The 12,328-nt window shown below is 46.5% G+C and overlaps 1 protein-coding gene across 1 annotated transcript in view; it reads right to left on the bottom strand.

Moving 5' to 3' along the window:
• Window positions 1-12,328, bottom strand: part of ANAPC16 (anaphase promoting complex subunit 16) — a 166,614-nt gene that overhangs the window by 20,048 nt on the left and 134,238 nt on the right. The window contains exon 3 of the mRNA XM_086922274.1: window positions 5,276-5,350. Coding sequence (XP_086778400.1) covers window positions 5,276-5,350 — 75 coding nt within the window. The remainder of the gene's footprint in view (window positions 1-5,275; window positions 5,351-12,328) is intronic.

Here is a 12,328-nt window from a genome sequence, read left to right as displayed (position 1 = left end):
GGTATAGGCCTCTTAGCACTATTCTTATTGTGTGGCTTTATGCTATGTAATACTTTTGCTTTAGAGGACTTCAACAGAAGTTCTCCTAAGCTGACCCCTTTCTATTTTTATGGATCGAATTAGGATTTCCATTAGCACTCTTGATTTTATTTTAATTTTATTTGCGGTTTTATAGAGCGCAAACATGACCCGTTAGGTTATCAGAGCTCTTTAGATGGATAAACACGTTACGTCCAGCATTAGGCATAGTCAAAAAGCGAGAAATGGGGGTTAAGGAATTGAACACAATAGGATAACAGCCAGAGTTATATACAATAATCAGGACAGAACCAAAGTCAGCGAGCAACATGTAAGCGATAAAAAGGGAAAACCAGCAAATGCACATGGGGGGGGGGAATCAAAAATAGCAAAAGGCAGAGGGACCCGGCAGAACATTTGAAGGAGGGAGAATTGGTACACAGAGAGTGCCAAGCAGTACAGGAGATTATGCACAGATCAAGTAGAGTTATTAGATGAATTTGCTCATTAGAAAGGTTTTAGCTTCCTTTTTGAAGATTGACAGAGAAGGTATTCTTCTGATGGAGGATGGTAGCGAGTTCCAAATTCTTAGAGCAGCCCCAGAGAACGCCGGTTATAAGTTTTTCCCTTGCGGAAGCGGAGTGGCTGGGGCACGAGGTCTCTGGCGGACCGGGAGTTTCTGCATTTCCCAGATACCACAATTTTCTGGGCGAGGTATACCGGGGAGTTCTTGTACAGGGCTTTGTGTGTGATGCAGGCCAACTTGAGCTGGATTCTGGCCTCGAGAGGAAGCCAGTTCAAGGCCTTCAGATGTGGTGAAATCTCTTCAAATTTTCTTGAGGCAGATAAGAGTCTAGCTGCTGCGTTGAGGCAAGCTTTTAGAGGGGCCATGGGAGTCTTTGGTAGGCCAGATAGGGAAGAGCAGCCGTATTCAATTCTGGAGATAACTAACGCCTGAACTGCGGTTTTTAGGTCGGCAGTTTCAAGGAAGGGTTTTAGTTTTCTCAAGTAGCTGAGATGGAACATGGCAGTTATGGCCATCGAGTTGATGTGTTTGCGCATATTCAGGTTGCTGTCCAAGTTTATGCAGATAGATTTGGCAGAATCCACCATGGTCGGTGTGCAGTTGAGTGCTGTGCTGTATAATTATGTAATCATTTTGCTTATGTGCTTTTATGGTCATTGTTCTTTTAATGCACCGAATAAAGCTTCATGAAATGAAAATGAGTGCTGTGATCGAGTTAATCCATTCTCGATGTCATTGGCGTTATTAGGGGGGGAGATGAGGAGGAACTCAGTTTTTTGGGCATTCAGTTTGAGCTGGTTATTGGCAAGCAATTGAACAGTCAGTTTCAGGCTGTGGTTCCCAAACTTTTTTGCAAAAACCACGGTTGATGGACAGAATGCAGAACAATATCATACATTCACCCCATTACAGAGATCTGGGCCTAAATCCATCGATTTTTTGCACTCCACACCAAGCCAGTTCAGACAAGGGCATATGCAAATTAGTCTGACCCTGTGCCTCATGGGAACAGTCCAGCCCGAACTGCCAAGCCATGCCTTCCCTGGACCGGAAACAAGCTTCTGAGGACCGGTTTCTGGCATTCAAGCCGTCTTCAGCCCGGTTTGCCTGAATCCAGTGGTGTGGAGAGCATGGGACTCACATCTGAGTATACCCATCCCACTCAGGGTCACAAATGCAAAAACCACAGTTGATGGACAGAATGCAGAACAATGTCATCAATTCACCCCAGTACAGAGATCTGGGCCTAAACCCATCGTTTTTTTGCACTCCACACCACCCCAGTTCAGACATGGCCACATGCAAATCAGTCTGACCCTGTGCCTCATGGGAACAGTCCAGCCCGAAATGCCAAGCCATGCCTTCTCTGGACCGGAAACAAGCTTCCGAGGACCGGTTTCTGGCATTCCAGCCGTCTTCAGCCCGGCTTGCCTGAATCCAGTGGTGTGGAGAGCATGGGACTCACGTCGGAGTATACCCATCCCACTCGGGGTGACAAATGCAAATTTTTTTGACCCGTGGCTCTCGTGACCTAATTGGCAGTTGGCCATGGCTCCCCCCCATTTTTTTTTACCGGTGGACGGGTGGGTGGGGATGTAAGCCCGACCTCGAGTGTACTTCCTATTGCACTCTGATTGCCCCCTCTGTCCATGCCTGCCCCTTCTCTGCATGCCTCCTTTCTTCGTGACCTCCGACTACCCCTTCTGTCCATGCCATCTCCATACGTGCCTTCTGATTCCCCCCTTCTATCCATGCCTGCTGCCTTCATGCCCTGAGACTGCCCCTTCCCTCCATGCCTTCTCCCTTCATGCCCTGAGACTGCCCCTTTCCTCCATGCCTTCTCTCTTCATGCCCTGAGACTGCCCCTTTCCTCCATGCCTGCTCCCTTTGTGCCCGGAGACTGCCCCGTTCCTCCATGCCTTCTCCCTTTGTGCCCTGAGACTGCCTGAGACGGCCCCTTCCCTCAATGCCTTCTCCCTTCGTGCCCTGAGACTGCCCCTTTCCTCCATGGCTGCTCCCTTCGTGCCCTGAGACTGCCCCTTTCCTCCATGCCTTCTCCCTTCATGCCCTGAGACTGCCTGAGACTGCCCCTTTCCTCCATGCCAGCTCCCTTCGTGCCCTGAGACTGCCCCTTTCCTCCATGCTTTCTCCCTTCGTGCCCTGAGACTGCCCCTTTCCTCCATTCCCTCTCCCTTTGTGCCCTGAGACTGCCTGAGCCTGCCCCTTTCCTCTATGCCTTCTCCCTTTGTGCCCTGAGACTGCCCCTTCCCTCCATGCCTTCTCCCTTCATGCCCTGAGACTGCCCCTTTCCTCCATGCCTGCTCCCTTTGTGCCCTGAGAATGCCCCTTTCCTCCATGTCTGCTCCCTTCGTGCACTGAGACAGCCTGAGACTGCCCCTTTCCTCCATGCCTTCACCCTTCGTGCCCTGAGACTACCCCTTTCCTCCATGCCTGCTCCCTTCGTGCCCTGAGACTGCCTCTTTCCTCCATGCCTTCTCCCTTCATGCCCTGAGACTGCCCCTTTCCACCATGCCTTCTCCCTTCGTGCCTTCTCCCTTCGTGCCCTGAGACTGCCCCTTTCCTCCATGCCTTCTCCCTTCGTGCCCTGAGACTGACCCTTTCCTCCAAGTCTGGTCCCTTTGTGCCCTGAGACTGCCCCTTTCCGCCATGCCTTCTCCCTTTGTGCCCTGAGACTGCCCCTTTCCTCCATGCCTTCTCCCTTTGTGCCCTGAGACTGCCCCTTTCCTGCAAGCCTGGTCCCTTTGTGCCCTGAGACTGCCCCTTTCCTCCATGCCTTCTCCCTTCATGCACTGAAACTGCCCCTTCCCTCCAGGTCTTCTCCCTTCGTGCCCTGAGACTGCCCCTTTCCTCCATACCTGCTCCCTTCATGCCCTGAGACTGCCTGAGACTGCCCCTTTCCTCCATGCCTGCTCCCTTCGTGCCCTAAGACTGCCCCTTTCCTCCATGCCTTCTCCCTTCATGCCCGGAGACTGCACCTTTCCTCCATGCCAGCTCCCTTTGTTCCCGGAGAGTGCCCCTTTCCTTCATGCCTTCTCCCTTCGTGCCCTGAGACTGCCCCTTTCCTCCATGCCTTCTCCCTTCATGCCCTGAGACTGCTTGAGACTTCCCCTTTCCTCCATGCCTGCTCCCTTCGTACCCTGAGTCTGCCCCTTTCCTCCATGCCTTCTCCCGTCGTGCCTTGAGACTGCCTGAGACTGCCCCTTTCCTCCATGCTGGCTCCCTTCGTGCCCTGAGACTGCCCCTTTCCTCCATGCCTTCTCCCTTCGTGCCTTGAGACTGCCCCTTCCATCCATGCCTTCTCCCTTCGTGCCCTGAGACTGCCCCTTTCCTCAATGTCTGCTCCCTTCGTGCCCTCTATCCATTATCTCCATGCCTGCTCTCTTGTGCCCCCAGACTCGGGCGTGCAACACCCACTGAACTCAAAGGGCTTCAGCCCCTCCCCCAGTTGTGCGTGGCAGCCTGTGGATAAGACCTCCTGGGCATACAAGCTGCCGCACCCGAGCACTTCACAGGTCTTTTAAAGACCATTTGCATGCTAATGAGGCCTTGCTGTTGTTTCCCCCCTTCCAAGAGCCCCTGCAGCTCCACTCTGCATTTTGCTTACATCTTCTTTATATTCCTGCTTCCTTAAAGTGGCGGAGTTATAACGATTATGTGGGTGTCATTTCTAAATGTCTAGCGCTGCCACTGTAATTTCCCACATCGTGCCGCGGCGCCCCTGGCAACATATAACGGCGCACCGGGGTGCCGCGGCGCACAGTTTGGGAACCACGGAGTTTCAGGGCATCGTTCAGGTGGGTAATCTCCTCCAGAGAAGAGAGTTTGATGTATATCAGAGTATCATTGGCGTACATGTGAAAGGTGATGTTGGCCGTGCGGAGAATTTCAGCTAAGGGTTCAATGTAGAGATTGAAGAGTGTAAGGGACAGAGTAGAGCCGGCCATTTAAGAAAGAGGCTTCCTCATGCATTATAGGCAGGAGAACTGAAATGTTCAATCTCAATATCATATTGTTTTTCCCATTCTGTGCATTATTGCTACTAAAACATCTGTTACTTGCTACTGAGGATTAATTTTGTGTACCAATGTGGCTTTCCTTTGATAACTTTGTATTGCTATGTAATGGTTCTGAGATTGATTTATATTACTCTGGCTTTGAATTTGTAATAAATCCTTACTTAATCCTATCATTGAATCTGAGCCTTACTGTGTGACCAGATGGGTTGCACTGTAATTGTGAATTTGAACTGAACCTAACTCTCTTATTCCTCAAGCACCCTAAAATGGTTGGTTGGGCGGGGGTGAGGGAGGGGTTATTAAAAGGGTACATTCCCTATTGCATTAGCAAATGTCTGCTTCACAACAGCCTTCATCAACACAGTAAGAATAAAAGTCAATACACCACATCCCAAAAAATGTATGGGTTATCTTGCATACAATTTGACACCGGTTGTTTTTCTCCTAAAACGGATCTAGTCAGAAACTAGAAATAAATGTGAACATATGATATGAGTGTACATTATCCAATGCTGAATATGATTTTTAATAATGTGCGGCAAAACAGGTCTTCAGTACCCATTTTAGAGAGACACAGACATGAGAGATCTGTAGAGAGGAGAAAGAGTGCTGGTAAAGAATAGAAGACAAGCGTTGCTCATTCCAATCCCCACAAAACATTATTCAAATGAAGGTGCAGAAGCATCAGGCTTACCGTGTTTCACCTGTTTCAAGGTGGAGGCAACTTGATAGCTGAACACAGACTCGCAGAGAAACCGCTCAGAGCCATCTGAAAACAAACAAGAACTTTCATGTATCTCCAACTCAAACAGGTGTGCAAACTGCTTTCACATTTGAACATTAGTTGAACCTTTATTAAAAGAAAAACAAGGACCACCACATCGTAAAGTCTAACATTATGCCATCCGTAAGTCCATCCTCGCTTACTGTCCTCAGATTCTGAACTTAAGAAGCACCTGATGCAGAAGACCTTTCTTCAAATTATGAGTTTTGTAAATTTTTTCGTTGGCCTCCGCACATCTTTAAATCTCAGGGTTACAGCTCAGTGTCTGCTGTTGAGTTTAGCTACTATCCCCTGTCATGTGTCTCTCAACAACGCATTTCCCTATCATTACTCGTTTGTAACCACTCCCACATTGAGGTTTTTGTTACACAGAGTATACACTGGAGAGCCATCATCCATCTTTGTACCTTGAAACACTATGTATTTGGTTAGTGTTTATACTTCAGGTTTCTTTCCACACTCCAGTATTCAGCAAGATTAAAGCTTCTTCGCATGTTGGTGAATTGTCCTATTCGGGACACTTTTTGGTGTTGTTGCCGAGGTGTGAAATTTAATAAAATATCTACCTGGCCATAGGACAGGTTTGTTCAGAAATCTACCTGTCCTGTAAAAAATCAAACACTTGTCCCTTTGGTTCCATGAAGTGCGGTGACACATTATGGCAGCAATCTTATTATAGAGCTAACTGCTCCCTGAGTATGTCAGGGCTCACACTATTGTAGTGTTTAAATGCTAGCAATTCCTTTATTTTGCGATTACTTCTGCTTATATCCACACGCTAGTGCTGGAGGGATCGATAAGCAATAGTTCCAGGATTAAAATGCCCTTTTGAGTCTGCAAGCCTACTAACTTGCAAGTTTTAGGGGTTTTCATCACATCTTCTCAAATCTTTTCCCATAGTGAAAAACGCTGGAAATTTACTCCTGACAAGAAGTAAAACTTCTACCAGGGTTGGGAAAAAAGTGGTTGACGAGAAAGTGAACTTTTAAACACTCGACACATGCATATTTGCTCATTCTAAAATGTAGTTTGTGGAGTTTTCAGAGTTTTTCCCACTCTGTGCTCTGCATAAAGCGCAGACTTCAGAAAAACTCCAAGTAGCGGCTCACTAATGTTAAGTTGGCTAGTGCGAGTGAGGAAAATCGTACTCCAGATTGGTAAATCAAAACTTTTAATATGTACACCACATTTGTTTTTGTACTCCAGACCACCTACCGGAGAAATTTCTCAACCCGGTCGGTCGCAGCTGGTCGCTACCGCTTGTGTTGAGAAACCTTCCGCTCACCTTGAGGATGCTGGCGCTCGAGTAGAACATCTACTTGTGCAGAAGAAAGAAGCAGCGCCCTCTTGCGCTGCACACGGTACCATTTGCGCTGATTTTACAGCGCAGGACAAACACCCAGACCTAAAAATCAGTGCATGGAGCGTAACCTATCGCACTCCACCTCTTGTGGAACTCTGTGTAGCGCAGCAGATTTTTTGGGTCAATTCGCACAGAGTTCCGCAGAACTCCGCAAACTCTGCTCAGGCCCAGTCCTGGCCTACTTCTGTAAATACTAGTGTATTTATGAATAGCGTAATGCTGCATTAATGCAAGGACATATGCCATGGGTGCACTTATGTGACATTCTTTAACCCTTTGGATGCACCTAACGGCCCCCGGCCGTCTAACAATACTGGTGGAGAGTGCGTCGGACTGCCGGGAGCCGTCCGATTTGTGCATGCGTGAAATTTTCCCGCACTGCTAGAAAATTTCGACTGCATTTAAAGGGTTAAGAATTGAGCCCTTAACCCCTCCCATGCTCATGACGAGCTGAGCTCGTCATGAGCCGCCGTGTGCTCATGACAAGCTGAGCTCGACATAACAGCCGCAACGCTCGCACATGGGGCTAATTCCCCTTCTGTGCTGAACGTTCTACAGAAACTGGTGGGGCCGTGACGAGCTGAGCTCGTCATGAGCACAGGGCCACTGTGGCTCATAACGAGCTGAAGATATGCCCCGTCCCCAGCACAGCGGGGGGCGGGGCATATCCATGTATCTGCTCTTCCACAAGGAGCATATCGCTTACAAAGAAGTTTTGTTTAGTGCCAGGAACTACTGTGGAAATAGGAGCTTTTTGAGACCAAAAATTATTATGGCTTTTTGCCAATGTTTGTTATGATGGGGAGGGCTCGGCAGCTCTCACAACAATAACGTTTTATAAATACAGGGTCAAAACAAGACACACATTGATTAAACTAAAAGGCTGACTACTAATGTCAGACTTATTGGCTTTGCCAATGCTTGTTTATTTTCATGTTTCCTATAATTTTGTTGACACTGGTTACACTGATTTTCCAATATGAATATTGGTGCGAAACACTGGCATTTATTAACACATTTTATTAAGTGATGCTTCAAAGAAACGGTAACCAAAATTCCACAGCAGTTTACCAAAACATTTTGTTACTAGTTGCTTTTGTTAAACATTTTATTTTGAAAGCAAAGAATCATCAATCTTGCTTTCAAGCTTGTGAAAATATTAGCATCTAATCAGAGAGCATTCTGGGAGCATTATGCATAGCCTTATATTGTTAAACTTGCAGTTAAGTTGTTAAACTTTTCAAATGTGTGTACAACTTTTTATAGTGGAACCACTGTCAGTATTGCAGTCCTAGATTACACCAGTTCCTTAGAGCGCTCACCCTAATAATAAAGGATTTGCATTAATAAACCATAAATAAATGTTTGAACAGCATTAACATATGGGCACAAATATTACCTTAACTGCACACAATAGCCTTCCCTGGTCCATAATGTGGTACTGTAAACAGGCTGCCAAAGGGTTTGTGCTACAGGAGTTTGGGCCTATTTGCCCCATGGACAAAATAAACACGAACATTTGTTGTCCTTGACCCCAAATAATATGTCCTGGGTATTGGGCTATAGGAATTCCACATCCTTGTGTTGTTAGGCCCCACATGTCACTTCCATAAACCAAGCCTGTAGGGGAGATGCTTTTGAAGAGTTTTAGACTGTATATTACTGGTGGGCTGAAGTATGCTAGTTGTCTCCTAATGATTTTGGTCTCGCCTACACAATACACAGCTCAAGCACTGTGCTGCGAGACATATTGTTTACAATTTAGTAGTCTTAAGACCTTCCCAAGGCATACCATTAGTTATGATTGTCACTCAATCTTTTGATTGCTTAGCTCCTCCTTTCTTTTTGTGTTAACCTCTCCCTGGAGCATGGACCAAGTACATGTACTCTTGCAACACACTATTTTTTATTTTATAAGCGCTTCTGTATTATTTATGGACTTGCAATGTGCTTTCCTACTTTTATACAAGCATACCGTTTCTTATTAGTGGAGAAGTGTGGCTCAATGATTAGAGCGGCAGACCCTGATGCAGAGGTCTAGCTCAGGACCAGGGTTCAATTCCCCGCCTCGGCGGGTCTTGGGCTCAAAAATCCCACGGACCTGATAATTCTCGCCTCGGTGCCTATTCCAATCATGGAGTCCCACTCTGCAACTCTGGGCAATAGCTTGCTTAATCTCCACAACGGCCCCCACAACGCTAAGGATGCCTGGCCTCCACCTTGGGGGTGCCCAGGAGTGGACGCCTCACAGGGAAAGCCAGGATGGGTTCCACAGCGGTATTCGTACAAGCGCCTTGAGACCCTTGCGGGTGAGTAGTGCGCTATACAAGTATCAATTTATATTTTTATTTATGTTGCTTTCACCTTACCTGCCGCCTCTATTGACGCTTTAGTTACGAACACCCACAACTGACTACTCTATGCTACGCCACTTCACTCAATGCCACTCTCTGGCACTCTACTCTTCCCTACTCTATGCCACTCCATTACACTCTAAGTCACTTTACATGACTCTACTTAAGTGTACACCACTCTATGTCACTCTGCTCTGCACCACTTCACTCTTCGCTACTCTACTTTACGCCACACCACACACATTTAGCCATGCTGCTGTACAACATGGCTAAAAGACATTGGCAAAGCCAATAACTCTCACATAGGCATGACCTATTGGCTTTGCTAATGCAGTTTCTTAAAGTGACTGAGTTCATCAGGATGTTTAAAAACGGGCAATCTGTGCCCTAGAAAGGTGTAGTCTGATTTGTGGGAACTTCTGTGATATTAAGAAAGAATTTGACTTGATCGGTTCTTCCGTTTACTTTGACTCATAACACTGGATTAAAGCGCATTTAAATTAATATTTACACAAATTCCACTGTGGTTAATTCAGTCGAGGGTGTCTCCATCTTTTTAGAGAGAAGAGGGGCGCTCTTGAAACCACAAGTGCCCAGATAGCAGTAGGATTTGAAAAGTTTTAGTGGAGATTGTTGAATTTAGTCTGATCTGGGATTAAGTACCTCGTTTTATATGGTATATGTGCCTTAGGTTTGATTGTTTTTAAATTGCCTCACAATTGTCCACACTATTACTAGTTTACTCATGGAGGACTGGTGATCTTTAATCATTTTCTCAAGGCAATGCAATTTTTCTGGATTTTTTCTTGGGCTTCTTTGAGGTTTTCAATGGAGATTTCACTATATCCATTTCTAAAGGTGGCTGCCCATGCCTGACAATGGCTATGTAAAATTTTAACCATGATTCTGTTAAAAAAAAAATGGTAATTTGTGTGCACAAAGTTGAGACTTTGAGCCTCAGGCCAACTCTGGAGTGCAACGTGCTGTGTGAATCAGGCCCGAAACGAATAGCGGGGTTATGTCACAATTTACACATCAAACTAATGCCAACTTGAGTATATATAGTTCTCACTGACACAGTATCAAAGAATCCAGATTTAATGCAGTGTATCCCAAAACAAGAGAAGAAATTCGCAAGTTAAATTTTGAGAGCTTAAAATAAATGTAAAAGTAGCAGAACCCTCATCGTTTCCGAGAACTATGTATTGGATGAGCTGCTGAACTATAGCGGTTCTGGACTAAGCGATGTTATTTAAAAATCGGACATTCTTAAGGCATCAAAATAGCACTGTAATTAAGCATGGAATGTGGCAGCAAATAGAAGCCCTGCCTTTCATGCTGAATGATCAAGATAATGAAGCGACATATGCTCTAGCAGCTTATTGGCAAGCAATCAAGAAGTACGTCTTTAGGCTTCATTTCAAGGGTGAATTCATTTCCAAGCTGTTTTAATGAGTAATCTCCGTCACGGTCTGCACTGCGCAATGTGTCCTTTCGGAGGCTGCGTGCTTTATTGTACTCTCGTGGGTGTAATGCGGCTACAGTGAATACTCATAGCAATGCGAATAGAATGGTTCTGTCATTGAGTGGGGGAGCCGAAACAGTTAAAATAATGGTTACGCAGATTATCATTTACATATTCAGCTAGACACCAGAGATCATCAACTGCTTTGGTTAAGAATATTGACTCGTCTTTAACAAAGTGAACAGGAACAATATGAAACTAAGGCTTAGTAAATTTGGCTTACTTTGATCTCTGGCAGATGTTCGATCAGTGTACATCAGGCATAAAGGATTCCACCTAGATCTGTGACTGGGGGTGAGTGCCTGAAAAGTTTCAGGGCTCCGTCCATCATCTCTTTGTGTATGCTTTGTTCACCCTTAGTTGGCAGGGTATGCCTAGACGTGGGTCCCTTGCTCACTTTGCCACTGGATTCAAGCTAGCCTGGCTGATGAGGGGTGTTACCCCGAAACCGGTCCCAGGATGCTTGTTTCCGTCCAGGGAGACCTGGCTTGGCAGTTCGGGCTGGACTGTTCCCATGAGGCTGAGGGTCAAGACTGATTTGCATATAGCTGGGTCTGAACTGGGATGGCGAAGTGAGCTAAAGACCGATGATGGATTCAACCCAGATCTGTGACTGGGGGTGTGTCTGAAAAGTTTCAGCGCTCCGTACATCATCTCCTTGGGTTTACAAAGGATTTTGTAGCATGCTTCATGGCCACCAAGAGGACATCTGCAACCTCATCAAGAAGATACAAGGAAATCAACAGACCCCAATTAATTTACATGCATGGAGCATTTGGAGATTAGATCGGAGAACTGGACCATCCTGCTGCAAGAGCAGATCCACTGTGCATGGAAGTGGAAGGTGCGGCCAAGTACTGAGTCCCAACAGATCAGTATTCGTGATCCTCCTCGTTTGATTTCAGTTGACCAGAAACAGATGTGCACGATCCACCTGAACCCTCTGAAGTTTACTGGACAGAAGCGTAATCAGTGAAAATGTGTACAGCAGGTTCCGAGACCAGCTGAACTTGAAGGCATTTCCCAGGGAACCATCCCAAAGGAAGTGTACATCACAAAACCTAGCACTGTGGCTCTGTTCTGGGCTGTGGCACACAGATACACAAATAGAAACCCCAATCAGGATCAGTGTTTAGCTCCCTTTCATGGTCCTCCAGTCAGAGGAAAGTGACCATCTGTCTTTGTAATGACAAGCCTGCTAGCTTAGCTGCTACTGTGACGATTCAAAGTCGATGCACCCTCTTCCACAGTTAAAACGCTTCCCAAGACAGGACCCAAGGCCGACACAGCCTTTTGTGTGTATATAACGGATGAGTAAGTGTTGTACAACAGGATCTGAATAGTGTTCCCTGATTTTGTGGGGAGAAATCCCTTAATGGCATGGTGAAGCACCCATAGTTCTAATGAGTTATATGCAGGCATTGCTCTCATAGACCAAGGTCCGATGCCACCCTGCGGCCCAGAAAGATGCCCCAACCGAGGGAGAAGGGATCCAAGGCACTGGAGTCTGAGCTTACTGGGTGATCAGTGGATGAATCCTTAGAACACTGGACCGGTGCATCCACCAGGACTGGAAATGGAGCAGAGATACTTCCCGGGTGTTCAGCCACCAGTGGATGCTCTAGTTTACCATCTGGAAGGGGGCCCAACAGTATGCACAACACCATTAGGCCCAAGAAGTGCAAGAAATGCAGGGCCGGAATCAGGTCTTGAGTCAGACA

The sequence above is a fragment of the Lissotriton vulgaris genome, chromosome 5 (assembly GCF_964263255.1).
Source record: "Lissotriton vulgaris chromosome 5, aLisVul1.2, whole genome shotgun sequence".
NCBI classification, from domain to species: domain Eukaryota; kingdom Metazoa; phylum Chordata; class Amphibia; order Caudata; family Salamandridae; genus Lissotriton; species Lissotriton vulgaris.
Note: the sequence above shows the minus strand (reverse complement) of the source record. Positions and strands in the feature narration are given on the sequence as shown.